Genomic DNA, 18,294 nt, shown 5'->3' on the forward strand with positions numbered 1-18,294 from the left:
GTCCAAAGATGTGGTGTTCACAAAAGGTGGTGGTCCAAAGATCGTCAAAATAATTTAAGGTTACATCAAAGTCCGGTCAGAGCGTCATCCAGCCCCGACGTTACCATTCTTTCATTTAACAAAATTGAGAGCTTATTAAAATCATTCTATCAAATGTTGTTACAGAATGCTCATCATAAAAAGACATATGTTGAGATAGGTACTTACACCATGCCCCATACAATGCATGTTGCATCGATTCCAATGGATTACCAAAATATTAACAAGAGTAAATGTGGATCAATCATCTACATGTTGGATACATCCGCAATGAATGCGACATTTTTGACCGCCACGATTCCAAGCCTGACCCGCAAATGTTCTTCGTTCCTTGGGGCCAACTTGACAATAAATTAGCTTGGAAAAAATGTAAATGAAATTGTGTCATTGGTGACATACATGCTAGGTTTACAACATAACAATGCTTCATTTCCCCAGGTAGTTACATGCAAATACATTTAAACATAAATGTGTGCCTCCAATGCATCCCCACTGCTAACACCTAACCATTACGCAAAACAACTGCAGTTACCCAGCTTTACCCCACCGGCAACAGTGTGAGGAGCCAATTAGCGCTTGTTTGACTCAGAAAGCCCCTCATCAAAGCCTTTGATCTAGCTGGGCTGACAGGGGAGCTCCCAGACGGCGCCGAATCGATGTCAGGGCCCAGGAGCGGGCGGGTGGGCTGCGCTCTCTCACCGGTCGCCAGTGGGGTCGTCGCCGCCGTCGCCGCCGTATCGACCTCTGCACCGTCGCCGCCCGGACCGGTCTGACCCAGCCAGACGGAGTGGCGCCGGCACTCCACGCTGACGTAACGGTGACGTCATCGGCGGCGGCGGCGCGCCATTGGTCGACGCCGATCAATTGGCCGCAGGCAGATTTGGAAGGCGGCATTAATACAAATTAGAGCTCGGATATCCAACTTGTGCGGGGTGAAGTGAACTGCAATGAGACGGACAGAACTCTGGGAATGGAGAAGGGCTCATTTACATTTGACCATATCGGCTGAGATAAATTTCCCTACCTATGTACCTATTTCGTCGGGAACGGGAGAATATTTTTACAAAGTTTCGTCCAGATAATCACTGCTTACATGTTAATTCTTAACAGTCTTGTAAACTGTTTTCATCATTGTTATCAATTTATTTTGCTTTCACTCATTCAATTTGATTTTTCTGTTTCCCTAGCGCAAGCAGGCAACGATTCATGAGAATGCGATGAATTACAGTAGTCTCTACAGCACAGTAGATATCACACGATAATTTTTCCTTTGAATACGTGCGAATGATCAACCTACAAGAAAACAATTAATTGAAACAATCGACAATGCAGAAGCAGCCCAACCAATGGAACAAAAATTGCTGAAACTTTGCGCTGAGCAGCATGTTTACTGCTTAGCCGCCTAGTCAATGGTCTTGGACTTCGAACCGCTTTAACTCGCAGGAGCATAGGCAAACGGATCTGTTAAAGAGGCCCTCCCACCTTCAAAAAAAAGTAAATGAATTGGCATATAAGTGATGTCCCGTGGTCCGGAAAGATCTAAAATGAATATCTACCAAATTTCACCGAAAAGTATACACTGATTTTCAAAATATTAGACTTTAACTTTTGTTTAATTTTTTGGGGACCTCCGCTGTTCCTAAGACGTCATTTGAAAGCAATACACCTTTTTGCACTCAAAATAGGCATCTTTTCATTCAATTTCGGCGAATTGCATTCAATTTTAGCGATCTCTCATTTGCTTCGAATAGGGGCATTTTGTTTCGTCATATGGGCTCTACTTTGACATCGGGCACACCCCATCGATATCAGTCATCATTTCGGCAAGGGGCATTCAATTTAGACAAGGCCTTACGTATTTAGACGTTAGACATGGACTTAGACACGAGACATTCAATCTCGCCATTTTACAATCAAAATCGACATCACTCATTTGATTTAGACATTGCTTATTTGAAAATCGTTGATTAAGCAGTTTTTGAAAAATAAAGAAAAACGACCTGCTGGATGCTGGTCGTCCCAGTCGCTCCCAATCATGGTGCTCAGAACCTTATGTAAATAAAATTTGCCTACAGCACGGCCGGTAAATTCATCCGTACTCCATCTGCATCCTTATCCATCTGATCCTTATGATGCTTCGTTGTTCCGTGCTGATGGTCACCCATTGCACGCATGCAGAGTCGCTCCGACAAAAGCGCCCGTCCCGGGCTACCTCTGGAGCGGCTGTACGCGGTGCCGTGTTCAATTGCATCGGGTCCGTCGAATGTCAGACGGGTCCTTGAATGCTGCTAACGCGCTTACGAGGCGCCCCACCCAACGCCGGGTCGGGGCCGCCCCGGGGCAGCAAATCAGCGGCCGACAACGAGCACCGCCGCGGGCGGCCCACGGCCCGGACCACGACAGCAGCGCGACGGCGGACGGCAACAGCTCAACAGCGGCCACCAGTCAGCCCCAAAGTCAGCGGCGGCAGAGCCCACTAGCAAACAACCATTGTCTAAATTGATTGTAAAATGTCAAAGTCAAATGCAGTTCTTCATTTACAGCTGACCATTGTCGAAATTCAATGCCCCTGTCGAAATTCGACGCAACAGATCGAATATGAACCGGTGCTATTTAAAATTGATGAAATAATTCGAAATGTGTGAGGTATGTCTAAATGGAGGTAGCTCTGTCGATATTGAATGCAAAGTGTCGAAATTGAATGACCAGATGCCGATTTGTAGTGCAAAAAGGTGTAGTTAAGCATCCTTGAACTGCGGCAGTTGTTGCGCGCAAAGCAGCATATACCACCACGTTTTAGCGCGGTTTAAGCATAAGATTTAAAAATCGTTATATCTGCGCTGACGTCACAAATTCTAAGGGGGCATTCAAATGCATTAGCCCCTTAGAATATGAAAACTGCAAGTTTGAAATTAAATATCTCCGAATTAGGTAAAGCAATTCTCGATGTTGTGAGTGCCCAAACCGGTAAGTGCAAGCGAGGCACCCGATTTGGCTATCTCAACTCAAAGGCAATGCTAAGGTGGGATAGTCACTTTAATGGCCGTCATCACTGAGGAGATATACGTATTTCTATATGTAGGTATCTATAGCTAAATAACCACATATCAATATACCCACATACAACATAGTTTCCGTCTTACGTGCAGGATTGATCATATGCCGCAATATGAAGAGGAGTGAAGAGTTTATCACGAAACTCAGGTGTGTATATGCTGAAGAAGCTTCATTATACCGCCAACCGAAAGTTGACGTGAGACGAGTTGGGTCACCGGACACAATTCTCTCATAAGGTCGCAAATTTTGCACCAGAGCTCATATCCGTCTGTGTAATGAGAAATAGGAGTTCTTGAGTCAATTAATCGAGCTCTATACCAGCGAAAAGGCACTATCAACCAATCAAATGCCGCTTTCTCTCAAGCACTTTTTTCGACTCATATGTTCATTGGATGCATTTTTTAGTTTTACTTGATGCCCAGCTTCAGTCACAAGTCGCATAGTCTGATTCGGACACGACCCGGAACAGTATAAAATCACCCATATAATTAGCTCAGAGTTTTTAAATCAGTATTTTATCAGCTCCAGAGAGGCAGAGGCAGAATGCTGCATGGCTCTGAGAAGCCTCAGGGAATATGGTATCCGTACCGTCTAGTCCAGCCAGCAGAAAAGTATGTTTATAAGTAGCTCGTTTGTTTTAACCCGCGCCGGGCCGGTGCTCCGCGACCTCCACGTCGGGCCGGTGGGTCTGAACACCCCCCCCCCCCGTTTAACTCGGCTCCTGGGCTTCGGTAATTTTTTAGGTCAGGTCAAAGGTCAGATCACCACATGTCATCAAAGGTCAAATTTAGTCCATTTCAACGATTTTGAAAACTGCCAAGGGCACAGCGCCGTGGAAAAGCGCATTCGATAGCCCTTTTACAGACATTTCTATCTCTTTGTAGACAGCTGCCCGAGCTGGGGCTGAAAAATCCCGCCGGTGCAACAGCTGGTGCGTTGTGAAGCTCCGTAGACAGCGCAGGAAAAGCGGTGACGCGACAGTGCGACAGCTCGTCCCCGCTCGTCACCGGTTGAGCGGTGGCGGGGACCGGCGCGGCCTTGGCCGCCGCCGGAGTAGGGAGGGACCGGGCGACTGGGACGGGGGACGTCACATCTTGGCCACAACTGGGGCGAGGTCCATGACCATAGGTCCCAGAAACTTGGTAGGAGCGTTGATAATTGGTCCGCTGCCCTAACACGGCCCAGTACCTACATACTGAAGCAAAGGCAAGTGGAGTGAATCAGTGATAGCTGACAATCCTTTCGTGAGTTTTGATTGGACTGTATCAGGAAGCCATGGACGAGCTAGGCAGTGGATCAGACCTATAGGTAAGTCAAATGATAGTGTCTTTTTTTGTTGTTGCGTCACTAGAATGCCATGATGCATTGTAATGCCCACAGGCCGAAATTTGAAAGGCCAGTTTCTTCCTAACATTCTAGCCTCATTTTCAAATGTACCTAGTTTTAGGCCTACAAAGATGAAGAGAAAGCGGCAAAAATGTGGCACCTACCTACCTACTGTCTCAAAATGACTTGTGAAAAATTGGTGACAGCTAGACATCGCGTAGCCCGTAGGTGACAGCTTTTGGGTTTTATTCACCCCTGCTCCCATGCATCTCCACACTCCTTTGATGCTGGCATTCTTTTATACGATTTTACATTATGCCGAATTATACCTACCTTGTACTACTAGATACTTAGCCTACTAGTGCCCATGTTGAGGCCATTTAGGCTTAGCCTTCTGGTAGAAAAGATCTGAAAGGTAGGCATATCGACTAGATGCTACCTTCTAGCTCTGAAACTCAATTTCTTATTATGGTCATCTTTCATCAAGTAAAACACATTGCTTTTTCAATTTTTTTATTCATGCTATAGCTTGAAGTGCCAAGATTAATTGGCCATTTTTTTTCGTCTGATATAATTGTTAAGATATAAACTAGATTCCTACTGGGGCATCTGGCGGCATCTCCTCTGGCATTAATCCCCTCTGGCGGCAGATATACATAGGAATTAGGAATTAGGTACCTAAGCGAATTGCTTTTATAGATGACATGACGCTGCTCATAGGCGGCGGAACGGGGGCGGGGGGGGGGCACCGGGGCACCGTGCCCCCTTGAATTCTGCAAGGGGGGCACCAATAGCAAGGTGCCCCCCTTAAATTTGATGTATTACACCTTTTTTCATTGCGAGTCGGCATCTGTGCAGGTCATATAGACTTATTTCATTTAAGCCGCCAACAGGCGTGCTCTTTCGACATTGTGCGCCTCTCATCGACACAACGCGCCTTCACGATAAGGGGCATTGAAAATAGGCAGTGTGCGCAACTTCGACACTTTTCAGTGGATTTAGACATAGTACGCTGAATATGACAACGTCCATCTGATATAGACGGGCGTGAATCAATTTTGACAAAGGTATTTTAATTTCGTTTACGATTTTATCCAACTTCGTCGTATAGGTACGTAATCAATATGTATGAGCTGAGCATTCATAATCGACATACCATAACTGTATTTGATTTGATTGAACTTGCGGCCTGTCTCTACAAATATTCGCAGCTAACGAATTGGTAACACGTGCGTAAAACACCATAGAATTACTTTTTAGTCCCACTGCACGATGCAACACAATTTGGTTTTAATACAAGTACATTTTATTAAACAAATAAATGTATGCAGCTAACGAATCATTTCAATCCACAGTAATGGCTCATCGGCTTGAAATGCCTCTGGTAAAAAAAAATGCAACATGATAAACAAAATTTCATTTGTGTATGGCCAATGGCCATGCCACATAAAAAAAACATTACGTAACACTGCAATACCAATGAACACAAGCAGCAAAATCAATGCACACAACTGAACGCTCCACAGCCGCCAGTTGTCGCCGCGCCGGTGCGGTCACTCGGCCCAGATCCCTCTCTGGCCAGACAGGCGCCGGTTGTTCGGGTCGTCGTCAATCAGCATCAGGTAGAAGTCGATCATGTCATCCAGCTTCCTCGGTCGGTTGCCCCCTCTCCTCCGTGCAGCAAACTCCCCGGTACGCGTCCACTTTGCCACGATGGACCAGCCGGTCGTCCTCTTTACGCTCAACTGGCGGGCCACAGCAACGTTATCGTTGCCACCGCTTGGATTATTCTCTCGCAGTCCGCGGCACAAACTGTATGGCGGCGGCTGGGCATCTTGATAACAAATGACACAAGCACACTGACCTGGCTTGAGGTCACCTAGCCTACCGGGAACCAGTAGAAGCTCAAGTGTAAAGGATGTATCTATGACGCCACGTGGTCAGTTTGCCACTTCATGAGTTTATCAACACAAAAACACATGCCTAATATTTTCATCGTCTGATGAAAAATACAAATATAAAAATCAAATTATACGTTAACGAAATCCATTTTGTATTGCCTAATTCAATCGCAAAGCGACTAAATTAAGTGACCTAAGACTAAATCTATCGTCAGCGTCGATATCAAATGCCCTTGTCGATATACTGTGACATCGTTCGAAAATGAACAGCCGATAAACTAACGAAATGAAAACTGTCGAACAGTCCAAAGTAAGTCTAACACAATGCTCGTTTACCGAACTGGGCCGCCTATAGTTACGGTCAATTGAATCTATGCCGACTCGCAATGCAAAAAGGTGTAGTACCAGGGGCGGATTCGGGAAAACTCCAAGGGGAGGGTCATGAATCAAAGTGGTGCCCTTACCTATACCCAAAATTAAAACCTCAACGGATTTCGGCCACTTAATTTTGGTGATGCCCTATTTTCAGTTTTTTATTTTCTTTATTTTTTGTTAGTCGTATGATGACTGGTGCCCCTGCTAGGCCGCTGGTGCCCCTGGAAAGACTGTGGTACCTACCTACCCTGCCCCCTGACAAGCCTACGGTGGGCCCTGCGCATGACTTAGGTGCCCAGGGGCCCTGACAGGCCCGTGGTGCCCCTGACAGGCCCGTGGTGCCCCTGACAGGCCTGTGATGTCCCTGGGCCTTGGCAGGTCTGTGGTGCCCCTGGCGAGCCTGTGGTGCCCCTGTTAGAACGCAGGTGCCCTTGACAGGTTTGTGGTGCCCCTGACAATCCGAAAGTGCCAACGACAGGCTTGTGGTGCCCTTGACAGGCCCATGGTGCCCTTGCGAGGCCGGTGGTTCCCCTGCGAAGCCGATAGTGCCCCTGGCAGGCCTCTGGTGCCCCTGGCAGGTCTGTGGTGCTCCTGGAAGACCTGTAGTGCTTTTGCTAGGCCGATGGTACTCCTGACAGGCCTGTGGTGCCACTGACAGGCCCGTGGTGCCCCTGCTAGGCCTGTGGTATACCCCTGGCGGACCTGTGGTGCCCTTGTCGGCTGTCAGGCCTGCGGTGCTCCTGGCAGGCATGTGGTGACCCCAGGCCCAAAGTCATGACCCATGTGAGTGTGACCTCCCCCCTGGGATTCGCCACTGATCAGTACTGCGATGGCTTCTTGGTAATTTGATACATGTAGGATTAATGGAATTTATCAAACGAGAATAAGGAAGAAACAAACACATAGGTACTTGAGGATCAGCTTAAAGTTAACCACACATACGGGGTGAACTGCCATTTTCGTTTAGTAAAAAAAAAAAAGAATCATCGTGCCAGGGCTGTGACGAAAAATAAGTGGCCTAAATCCGATGAGAAAACAGGATTTGGTGGTACCCTACCCTAGGTTTGGCTCCTTGAGCTGGTGCCCCCCCTTGTCTCAAATCGTTCCGCCGCCTATGACGCTGCTTGACGGTTGGAAATTGAGGATCCATTCCCTACCGTAAAAACTTTGTCGCATGTGCACCGTGTTTCTCGCAAAAATAGGTATCTATCTAGGTTTCCTAGCATGCGAGTTTGTACCTTTCCATCATTATTTTTACTATTCTTTGCTTTACCTTATCGAGTGCCTCTAAGTCTACATGCTTTCAAAAGGTCAGCGCCGCCCTACTCTAGGGCATCACTAGGGCTATCCTCATCTAGGGCAGACGCCCTAGATGAGTCGCCGGGGCTGAGCCCGTCCGAAAGAACAGGCCAACCCTATAGGTATCTTGGGCCGACCAGCCCCCCAACCCTAACCACTCTCTGCTGCACCCAGTTACGGGGTCGGGGTGCGCTCCCTCGCGGGAGCAGCGGTGCCGCTCCAAGGGAGCAGCCCGCATGAGATAAAAAGATACCTGTCCAGCCCGGAATGCGGTTGCGGCGTGAAGGAGAAGGATTTCAGTTTCCTGATGATGGAAACGACGGACGGGTGTCACGATCGTCACGATCATCATGCATGCATTACATAGTATAGGTCAAGATAGGTACTGTATAATGTATATGCAAAGTTTATGTATACATATTTATCTCAGGTAGCACTTTTCTTTGAATACGACGGGATATGGTAGCAATAGAATTCTACAGTTATGGCGTGTGTGAGACATCATTGAATAACAACTCAAGTTACAGTACTTAAGTGAGTTTTGTAAATTATATATGTTTTTTACATTTTAAAAAATTTCTTGGTCTGCATATATTGTATAGTAGGTAACGTTGCCCAAGGCCCTATATACTTGCGTTGCGTTGCCTTTATGCGTTGCCTTTATTTTGCTCGTCAGCTGCAAATGAACTTGTCCCAGTCTAACTTGAGCATGCCAAAACCACTTTGACTTGACGCCTTGGACTTGACTGACTTGGTCACTGGTTCGTGGCATGAGTTATATCAAGGCAGTATGGTTATATACTATATAGCCTTGGTGGCATGGGTAGGACTATAATTTAAATAGGATCAGGCTGGGATAGGCTGTTGTATACCTACCTCCCAATAGGAGTTTTGATCTTGTTTTCTGAAAGGCCATTTCAGAAGAGTGCAAACCTAGTCACATGTATATTATTGCAGGATTCACATTTGAACTGATTGAAGAAGTGCCTGTGACCAGCAGATCCGAGACCACAAATATCAGTCATGGGGTGTGCTGAGCTGGATGAATTGGAGGTAAGTTTTCACTCATCTCACTGATTCTAATGAGAAGCTTATGATAAGAATAAAGATGATTTGAATAATAACTGGAAGATTACCAGCAACTTTGAAATTTATGATACAAATTTATTCAAATCTTTAAGAAACCTAGCACCACGTAGCTGTCACATTTTTCTTTTAGCATAGCTCGTTAAAGCATTTCTTGCATAAGTGAACTATGCGGCTGCACTATCAGTTTGATATACTAGGTTTCATTTTTGTAATTAAAATGATTAATGAAGACATGCCCATTTTGCTTTGAAAGCATGCAACTTATCCACTTGTATGTTATTTCAGAAAAAGGTGAATGAGTTGTTCATTTTTCGAGATCAGTACTTTGAAACACACTCCATTGAAGAGGCTGGCAAGAAGCAAGAGGATGTACAGAGCAAACTGGATGAGATAATCAAATTTGCTGATGAAATCAAGGGTAATTCAGAAACTGTTATTTTGTAGCTTACAAAAGCTTGAGTTTTGGCTCTAAGTTACATAGTGAGTCAGTGACCTCCTGTTGGAATTTCTGTGGGGCATAAATCATTATATTTGCATAATTTAAGGTGCTGTCACTAGTTAGGTAATAGGTTAGCTAACAACAACATTTGTTTCAGAGATGTGACTTGCTATAAGCAATGGGCTTAATGGCCATTTATAAGTTTTTTATTGGTTCACTTTGTGATGCTTATGAATATGCTGTGTGATTCCTTAACTAGGTTTGGGTGCAAAACAAATAGGCTCACTTTTAGAAGACATTCTTACCAATCACTACCATTTCAAAGCTTAGCTAGTAGCCACAATGAAACACCATATTTTTGCAGGATGTCATAGAAAACCTACGGTCTGCTGCTGACCCACTAACCACACCATGTTATCCCTGTTCACATCCGCTCACCAGAGACGGCGGAGAAGTCCGACCGGGTGCGGTACCTGTACCTGCTCGGGCGCGCCCGTAACGTGCAGCCGGACCACTCGAGCCAGGCAGAGGAGCTGCTCAGCCGCGCCACAAAGCTCGACCACCGGCACACCGCCGCCTGGAACGAGCTGGGGGCGTGCCTCTGGAAACGCGAGGACGCCGTCGCCGCTGGAAACTGCTTCACACGCGCCCTGGAATCGGTAAGTAGCGAGAGTTCCGCAGGGAGAGTGATAGAGCAGATATAGCTGAGCTGGTACAGGCATTGATAAATACATAATCACGTCTACAAAGCGCAGCCAGAATGTTTGTGTCCGACTTCCCTATGAAATCGCCTCTTCCCTGCTCTATATGGTGAGTCGTGACCCGACCCTCATTCGCAGGGCAAGAACCCGGTCTCGCTGCGCCAGCTGTCGATGGTGCAGAGACAGACGGCGCCGCGGGACCCGCTCCAGCGCAGCAAGCAGGTGGAGGAGAGCCTGCTGAAGGCCAAGGAGGCCGTAGAGCTGGACCTGCAGGACGGCGTCTCCTGGCAGATCCTCGGCAACGCCTACCTCTCCGCCTTCTTTGCCATCAAACCGGACCCGAAACTGCTCAAACAGTGCCTGGTCGCCTACCAGCGCGCCGTGAGTTGCGAGTGCGGTGGGGGGGGGGGGAGGGGGAGCAGGTAAAGGGTCGTGGATTGGATAGACGAACGAGGGGTAAGGTGCATAGTGATAGGGGTTCCACCGGTCAATAAACGAGAAAGCTTAGGACTGATCACTTTTTTCGTCTCACGTATTTTCCTACAACGGCCCGAGCATCGTTTTTCTTTTGAAGGCCGTCTTATTCCGGCTGTCAACTGATGAAAATGTCTGTTTCTTGTTTGCAGGAGAGAGATCCCGCGGCCCGGTCCAGCCCGGAGCTTCACTACAATCGAGCTGTGGTACGTTTGACCTCGTGGTATTGTTCATACACACATGCATTGCCAGGAGCTATGGTGTGGGCTGCTAGGAGCAATCATTTTTACAAACTTTCTGAAACTACATTTTTAAATCTTGTTTTCGTGCACACCATTCGGCATTCATCATACCTCACTGAGCTCTTTTGTAAAGGCTGCGCAAAATATCCATCTCTCTGCTCCCACCCCACAGTGTCTACGAAGAATAATGCCAGGCAGCCCTCGACTCAGCACTCTCTCTCTCTCTGATCTCTCATTCCCTCACCTCCGGCAGTGTCTGAAGTACGAGGAGCAGTACCAGGCGGCGCTAGAGTCGTTCGACATGGCTGCGCGCCTGTTCCCCACCTGGTCTCCACCGGCTGAGCGAGAGAAGGCCCTGCTACAGCACCTGAGCAGGGTGGCTGAGATGGTGGCAGCGCGCGGCAAACAGAAACACAAACGGCTGCTGGCGTTTACTCAGGTATGGCAGATGAGAGTCTGTCTTGATGTCTTTGGAAGTCAGTTTGGCAGTTTGAAAGTATGACAAGGGAGTCTGTTGAAGTCTTCCTTGGTGTCTTTTTAAGTCTGAAGTCAGAATGAGAATCTGTGAAAGCTTATGAGTCTGTAGGAGTCTTGTGTTTTACGATAGAGCTGTGCCAAGCCTGTGATGAGTAAACTCATGGCACCAGTTGCCCTCTAACGCCTACTAATACACCAGCTGTCTCTTATTCTCATATTCCCATGCTGAACTTAAAACTTCCCGGCTGAATATTTTCAAACATTCCAATATTTCCAAACTCACATGAACATTTCCCTCCAGTTCACTGGGGCCACGCTCGTGGTGCCTTCCGATCTCGTGACTTGCATCACGTGGGACTTCCTTTGTGAACTGCGCCTTGTGTTTCACCAGTCACCACCTTTATTCACTTCCACAGGAGCTGACGAAGCCCCGTCTTGGTATGTACGCCGAAGAGTGCACGGTCGGTGGCAGGAAAGTGAAGCTGAAGCCGGGTTTGGTCTCAGAGCTGACTCCCGGCACCAACACGGGTCGGCTGCTGGCGGGGAAGGTGGTGTGTAGCGTGCCCGCCGAGGACAACGTGCCTTTGTGAGTGTGTGGGAGGGAGGGAGCCTCTCGGGATGGTTGCGAGAGGGGATTTGTGTGAGTGGGTGTGGTGGATGGAAAGAGGAGCATTGGGTTGATCGGGCTGTGTTGAGCTCTGCGGTTTGAACAAATATCATTTTGGTTTGTTATACTACAACTCACAAGTTTATGCAATATGAAATGGTAAAGTGCTATGTGGCTATATTATTTTCCGAGAGTCAGTGCGAGGTTTCATACCATTTTGACCACCCCGTTAAAAATATAAACGTTATCAACGATTACCACAGTGAGGGTTCGTATCACCTAAACACATACACCCAGAGAAAAGCCAGAATTGTAATGCTAACTCGCCTCCTCTTTACCCTCCCCTCAGTACATTCTGTCTGGTGGACTCTGAAGGCAGCTGCGTGGCCGTCAACGTCTACAACCTGGCCGAGGGCAAGGGGGTCATCATCGGAGACACTGTGGTCATCCCTGAGCCCCTGCTGGTCACTGTGGACGTCCGGCATAAGAACCAGGTTGTTGTTGTTGTTGTTGTTGTTGTTCCCCCTGGGCCCTCCTTACGGAGGACCATAGCCGAGAGGCTCCCTATGACGAAGGTAGCCGGCCTCCAAGGCAGCCACTAGGTCGGCGTCCCGCAGCCGCGACGGGTCGACGTAAATGCTGCCAGTTAGCCGCAGGCGGGCGCCAGCGAGGGCCGGGCAGCGGAGCAAGACGTGCTCCGGCACGTCCGCCTCCTCCCGGCACACGGCGCAGAGCGCCGCGGGGCACCGCTTATCGGGGCACTGCAGGCATGCCACGGAGGGGTGGCGGCCGATCCGGTGCAGGTATTGGAGCGAGCGGCCCCAGTGGCCCGCCCTCAACTGGTGCACCGAGATGGCGGCCTCTCGGTCCTCTCCGGGGATGGGGAGCGGCAGGGTGCTCCCGAAGATAGTCTTAAAAAAGGAGTCGGGCCAGTTTTCGCGCCACTGACGTGTGGCCGTCCGATGAACTGCCCGTGTCAGGGACCGAGCGTCCGAGGGCACGGCGCCCTGGGGCAGGGTGGCCGCTTGTTTGGCCAGGGCGTCAGCGCGCTCGTTCTCCGCCAGCCCGCAGTGAGCAGGGACCCACTGCAGGGTCACCTGCCGGCGCTCGGCAATGTCCAGCAGCGTCCTCCAGATCGCCGCGCCGATAGTGGTGGTCTGGGCGGCCGCTCCCGCGCTGAGGAGGCTCAGGGCGGCTCGTGAGTCAGAGCACGCCACCAGCGGGGCGGGGGACGGCTCATCCCGGACTCGCTCCAGCGCCGCCCTCAGGGCGAACAGCTCCGCGCGGGTGCTGGAGCAGAGGCCTCCCGCCGCCACCTCCACCTCGAGAGTCTCCCCCGACGCAGTGAAGATGACGGCGCCGCCTCCTCCTCGTCTGACCCCAGCGTCCGCAGAGCCGTCGGACCAAATCCACGTGGCCTGGGCTGGGAGCGCCGCCAGGTGCTGCCGCGCGGCCTCTCGTCGCGTCTCGTTGGAGGAGGCTCGACGACCGCCGGGTCCCACGTCCAGATTGAAGGCGATCGGGCGGCAGGTTGTCCACGGGAGGAGGGGAACCTCGAGGCGCGGCTCCACCGTCACTCCCTCGGCGCCCGCCTCGATCAGCGCCGATCGCCCCAGTTGTCGCCAGCCAGTGGTAGACCGCAGTCGGGTGGGTGGGTCGGCCTCCGCGACGCGGCGAAGAGGGTCGTCCTCCGGCAGGGCGAGCGCTCGGCAGAGCGTTCGCGCGGCCAGCGTCTTCCTGGTGGACCATGCTGAAGGGATGCCTGCCTCGGCCAGCAGGGGATCCCTGGGGGTGGACCGTGGGCATCCGGTCACCACCCGGGCGGCCGCCAGCAGCTCGCGCTCCACCAGCTGAACGTGTGACGGGGACGCGGCCGGGAGCCAGGCACCCGCCGCGTATTCAAGGGCTCCCCGGACATACCCGTTCGCGACTGTCCTGAGCTGCGCCTCGCGGAGACCCCAGGTCCGGCCGGTCATCCTCCGCAGCTGTGCCGTCCGCGGCCGGACCTTCCGCCGCAGAGAGTCGCAGTGGTCTTTAAAGTGTAGAAGTCTGTCGAAGGTCACCCCCAGAAGATGTAGGCTGGTGCCACCGGTGACCTGCGTGCCGTTCACCAGGAGTTGCACGCCACGCTCGTCCCTGCTCCGCTGAGTCAGCAGCAGCGCCTGGGTCTTCTGTCCGGCGATGGACATCTTCCAGTGCCTTGCCCATCGGGCCAGGGCGTCGGCCGACTTCTGGGCGCGAGCCACCGCGAGCTCTACGGTGGCTCCAGCGCTCAGTGTGGCCGTGTCGTCCGCATACATCAGGACGTCCGTGCGGTCCGAGGCGTTCCGCAGGGTCTCGATAAGGTCCGCCGCCCAGAGCGTGTAGATGGTCGGCGCCAGGACCGAGCCCTGCGGCAGGCCCGCGCGGAACACGCGCTCGCTGCTGTGCGCGCCGTTGACCTCTACACGGGCCCGCCTGTCGCGAAGGAACCGGAATATCCAGGTCGCGAGACATCTGGGGAGGAGCTTGAGGAGCTTCAGGTGCAACATCCGGTGATCGATCGTGTCATAGGCACGGGAGAAGTCGAACGCCAGGAGGACAAAGCGGTCCGCCGTCACGCCATCCTCCGGGCCTCGTCTCGGCTTGGGGCGATTCCAGCCATCTTGAACGGTTTGGACCAAGCGGGCCAGACTATCCTCCGCCGACCTCCCGCGGCGGAACCCGACCTGTTCGGGGGGCACCAGTCGGTCTCGCTCGATGAGGTAGGTCGTCCGGGCCGCGATCATCCGCTCCGCCAGCTTGGCGATGTGACTCGTGAGCGCGATCGGGCGGTAGCTGCCCACTTGTTTGGGGTCTTTGCCGGCCTTCAAGATGGGGATGATGGTCGCCCGTCGCCATGAGGCGGGCGTCTCGAAGTTGGACCACGATCTGTTGATGAGTGCCAGAAGGGTCCGGTAGGCCGTCGGTCCGAGGTGACGCAGGTGTTCGGTGCATACCTGGTCCGGTCCTGGCGCCTTCTTCGTCCCGAGGTGTCGGATTTGGTCGTGCATTTCCTGTTCGGTGAAGGGTTGACACTGGTCGGTGCGCTGTCCCCTGCAGCAGCACGGGGCAGCCTTGAGGCCGCGGAGCTCCGTCTTGACGATCCGGTCGCGCTTGGGTTGGCGCACGTTTCTACTGACGTGGGCGTACGTGCGGACGAACGCCTCGGCCTTGGCCCGGTCCTCCGCGAGCAGTTGCCCGCAGTCCCCGTTGATGGCCCGGTCTGGGCAGACGTCCGGTGCAGCACCCTCCATCTTCCGCAGGATCTTGGTGACCTTCCCTATGGCTGCCGGCTTGTTCAGTTCTCCGGTCGCCAGTTCGCGGAAGCAGCGTGAGCACTGAGCACCAGTGGTTTGAAACGTGCAACAGTCAGCACGTTTTCCCGGAACTGCATAAAACATTTCGAACTATGGTGCCTCGGCTGGTTTGAAACGTGTGCCGGGCGGCACGTTGTTCCTGAAACCGGATGGAACATGCTCTTACACATGCTCCGAGTTATAGTTTCTTATTCACACAGTTGCTTTGTTATTCTTGCTAAGAGCGTGATAATTACTTTATACTTACATGAGATGAAAGTTTTGCCACGTTCCACATGAGTCTGGCAACCATATGCTCCTTAAACTAATTGAAACTTATGAAACTAGACTCGTCACGTGAAATCTACGTTAACAGTGAACATTTCGATGTTTTCTCTCGCGACTAAGCACGTGCGTTGATTGTGATGAGCCCATTGGTTTTAGGTGGTGAACTTCCGTCTGATTCGCGTTCAGACGCCTCTCCTTTTGGCGGTGAATGGTCGGCGTCCGAACCCGGACGTCCAGGCTGCTGTCTTCCTCAACACTTTCAACATGTCCGACTGAGCGACTCGTCATGCTCCCCTGGTGGGTCCAAGCCGGAACGAGATGGAAAGAGACGGCCTGAGAACGTCGGAGTGAGGTGAGGTGAGGAACTTTGGCAGCTCTGCTGTGGCCCTGTGAGGCTGTGTGTATATTGATGAATGTTGAAGACACTGGACGATGGCGGGCGATGGTTTGACGAGTGTGCCTTGTCCGAGCGTGCCTGGTGCGCAATGTGAGTAGTGGGACCACAGGAACGGCATTTTAGCGCCGAAGAAACGACAGCCGCTGTGTATGACTAGTAGGTACTCAAAGGCTGAGTGGGAGCTTCATGAAGCCGGACTTGACGCCTTGTAAGGCCGTATTTAACGTTACTCATGCTGTATAATTAGAAGAAGACTGAGCATACGAAATCAATTCTCCGATTTTGCAGTACCGACCGAGCGGCTGCCGCTGTTCTACCCTCCTGCCATCTGTCGGTCGAGGCCAGAAGCTCACTGTCGGTATGTAGGTTGTTGCTTCTCTGCAGCGAACTGCAGATGGCGCTTTGACGGCAAACGGGCTTTCGTATGTGACTGCAGATGAGTTTGGACGCTGCTGGACACATTTAGGCGGCTTGTTTGTTGTTTTCACATTAGTTGTTCACGTGGGACTGATATTGTAACATGCGATCGCGATGCAACGTTATGGTCAGCCATGCGAGCGTTTGACGTAGATTTTCCGATTGTGGTAGACGATAGGTTGCAATCAGCCAAGACAAACATCCTCTTCGCTGTAAGCATCTCTTGACAGCCTTTCTCATTTTCAACCACAAACATCTTTTCCTCCACCGCCCCACCCAACTTTGGGGTAAGAAATAATCGTCTACGACCCCTGTAGTCAGTTTCGGACGTTGCCATTTCCTAGGTAGGTACAAAGCAGCGTCCCTCTAGGGCTGTGGTGTTGTGTTGGGTGTGAGCCTGATGGCTAAACTGAATGCTGTAGGATCAATGTTGCGGAGGGCGGTAACCCGGTAACCAACTAACGGCGACTATGTAAAAAGCGAGGACTTTCCGTCGGATCAGACTAGGATTTCGACGGAGAGGATTCCGTGAGACATAAGTCTCGTTAATTTAATCATTTTTCTTGTTAGCTGCGAGAAGCATGGCAACAGTTGCTATGGACTATGCAGCTAGCAGCATTGTGCATGTGATGTTCAGATGGTTGTGTTGAAGCCCGCGAATTCTCTATGGCACGGGCTCCGTTCAGCTCTTATGTTTGCCCGTTGATATCTAAGTTCGCTCACACGCGTTGTATTGACCATATCTGTGATAACTGATAACTCTGCTGTCAGTGACTGGCGCGGTCAACATAATACACATCGTTTCTTTACTAAGCTTTGTTACGTTATCGTTTTATGTTCACTGTTTATCGAACCTGAGTGGTGCGGGAGGCACGAATTGAGTGTTTCTTCAGATCTTCGAGATTTGTGCGCCCCGCCTTCCGACTCAATGCCTCTGTGTTTGATTTTCCCTCTCTGCGCGTGGCGTGGTGTCACCAACTCGGAGAACAGACCACCTTTATCGGTCGGGGTCACCCACCGGTTATCGGCTAGGCCCTGTCAGCGGCGCGACTGATACTGAAGAGGGTCGCACCTCCGCCCAACCGTTCGGCAACACCCTGGTAACACCTGATAGGTGTGTTCTCCATACAGGGCACACCCTGGTAACACCTGATAGGTGTGTTCTCCAGACTGGTAACACCTGATAGGTGTGCTCTCCAGACAGGCTCTGCGCACCAGACAGCCGGCCGGCGGGGTCAGACCGCACCGGACAAGAGCGTGCAGATACTGGCCGAGTTATAGTTCAGCACGGTATGGCTGAGTGACTTCAGGTTTATTGTCTGGAGATTGGGATCGTTTTGTTCTGTTCTCATGGTAAATAAATCTTCCGTCCCGCATGGTAGACAGCTTTATTTCAGGTAAATGATGCCGGACACGAAAGACATCATACGACCTTGGATTATGTGAATATCGTGAATATCGTTTGTTTGTCTCGGCTACACGTTCACAAGATATCTTGTGAGCCGCCTAATCGGTAACATGGGAAGCAAAGCTGCATCCGTGGCTGCATCGCCTGCATCTATCAGCTACCTACAAATATATCGGCTCATATTTTCGGGGAACACCTAGAAGGCTAGATGTGCCGTGCTGAATGTCGAGAATACCCGCTACCATCCCCATTGACATTCCCCATTAGTCCTGAATCGCAGTTGGTCACTATTTCCTCTCAGTTACTCTCTCTCTCTCTCTCTCTCTCTCTCTCTCTCTCTCTCTCTCTCTCTCTCTCTCTCTCTCTCTCTCTCTCTCTCTCTCTCTCTCTCTCTCTCTCTCTCTCTCTCTCTTTCTTTCTCCAGTTCTCTCTAGATATCTT

The 18,294-nt window shown here is 51.0% G+C and overlaps 1 protein-coding gene across 5 annotated transcripts; it reads left to right on the top strand.

Annotated features, from left to right (window-relative positions):
* The first annotated feature begins 8,480 nt into the window (after positions 1-8,480).
* On the top strand, positions 8,481-17,254 carry LOC122365240 (tetratricopeptide repeat protein 5-like). Of its 5 annotated transcripts, none has more exons than XM_043336256.1 (10): positions 8,481-8,531; positions 8,955-9,050; positions 9,372-9,504; positions 9,967-10,184; positions 10,365-10,607; positions 10,853-10,906; positions 11,196-11,381; positions 11,836-12,005; positions 12,376-12,520; positions 15,788-17,254. In XM_043336256.1, the coding sequence occupies exons 2-10, from the start codon at positions 9,021-9,023 to the stop codon at positions 15,905-15,907; spliced, it is 1,299 nt and encodes a 432-aa protein (XP_043192191.1). In that variant the 5' UTR covers positions 8,481-8,531; positions 8,955-9,020; the 3' UTR covers positions 15,908-17,254. The 5 variants fall into 5 exon arrangements, with proteins under 5 accessions (XP_043192191.1, XP_043192193.1, XP_043192190.1 ...); XM_043336258.1 differs by having other exon boundaries at positions 8,523-8,540; XM_043336255.1 differs by lacking the exon at positions 8,481-8,531 and adding an exon at positions 8,532-8,598.
* The last annotated feature ends 1,040 nt before the right edge of the window (positions 17,255-18,294 follow it).

The sequence above is a fragment of the Amphibalanus amphitrite genome, unplaced genomic scaffold (genome assembly GCF_019059575.1).
Source record: "Amphibalanus amphitrite isolate SeventyFive unplaced genomic scaffold, NRLGWU_Aamphi_draft 000725F_arrow, whole genome shotgun sequence".
In the NCBI taxonomy this organism is placed as follows: Eukaryota; Metazoa; Arthropoda; class Thecostraca; order Balanomorpha; family Balanidae; genus Amphibalanus; species Amphibalanus amphitrite.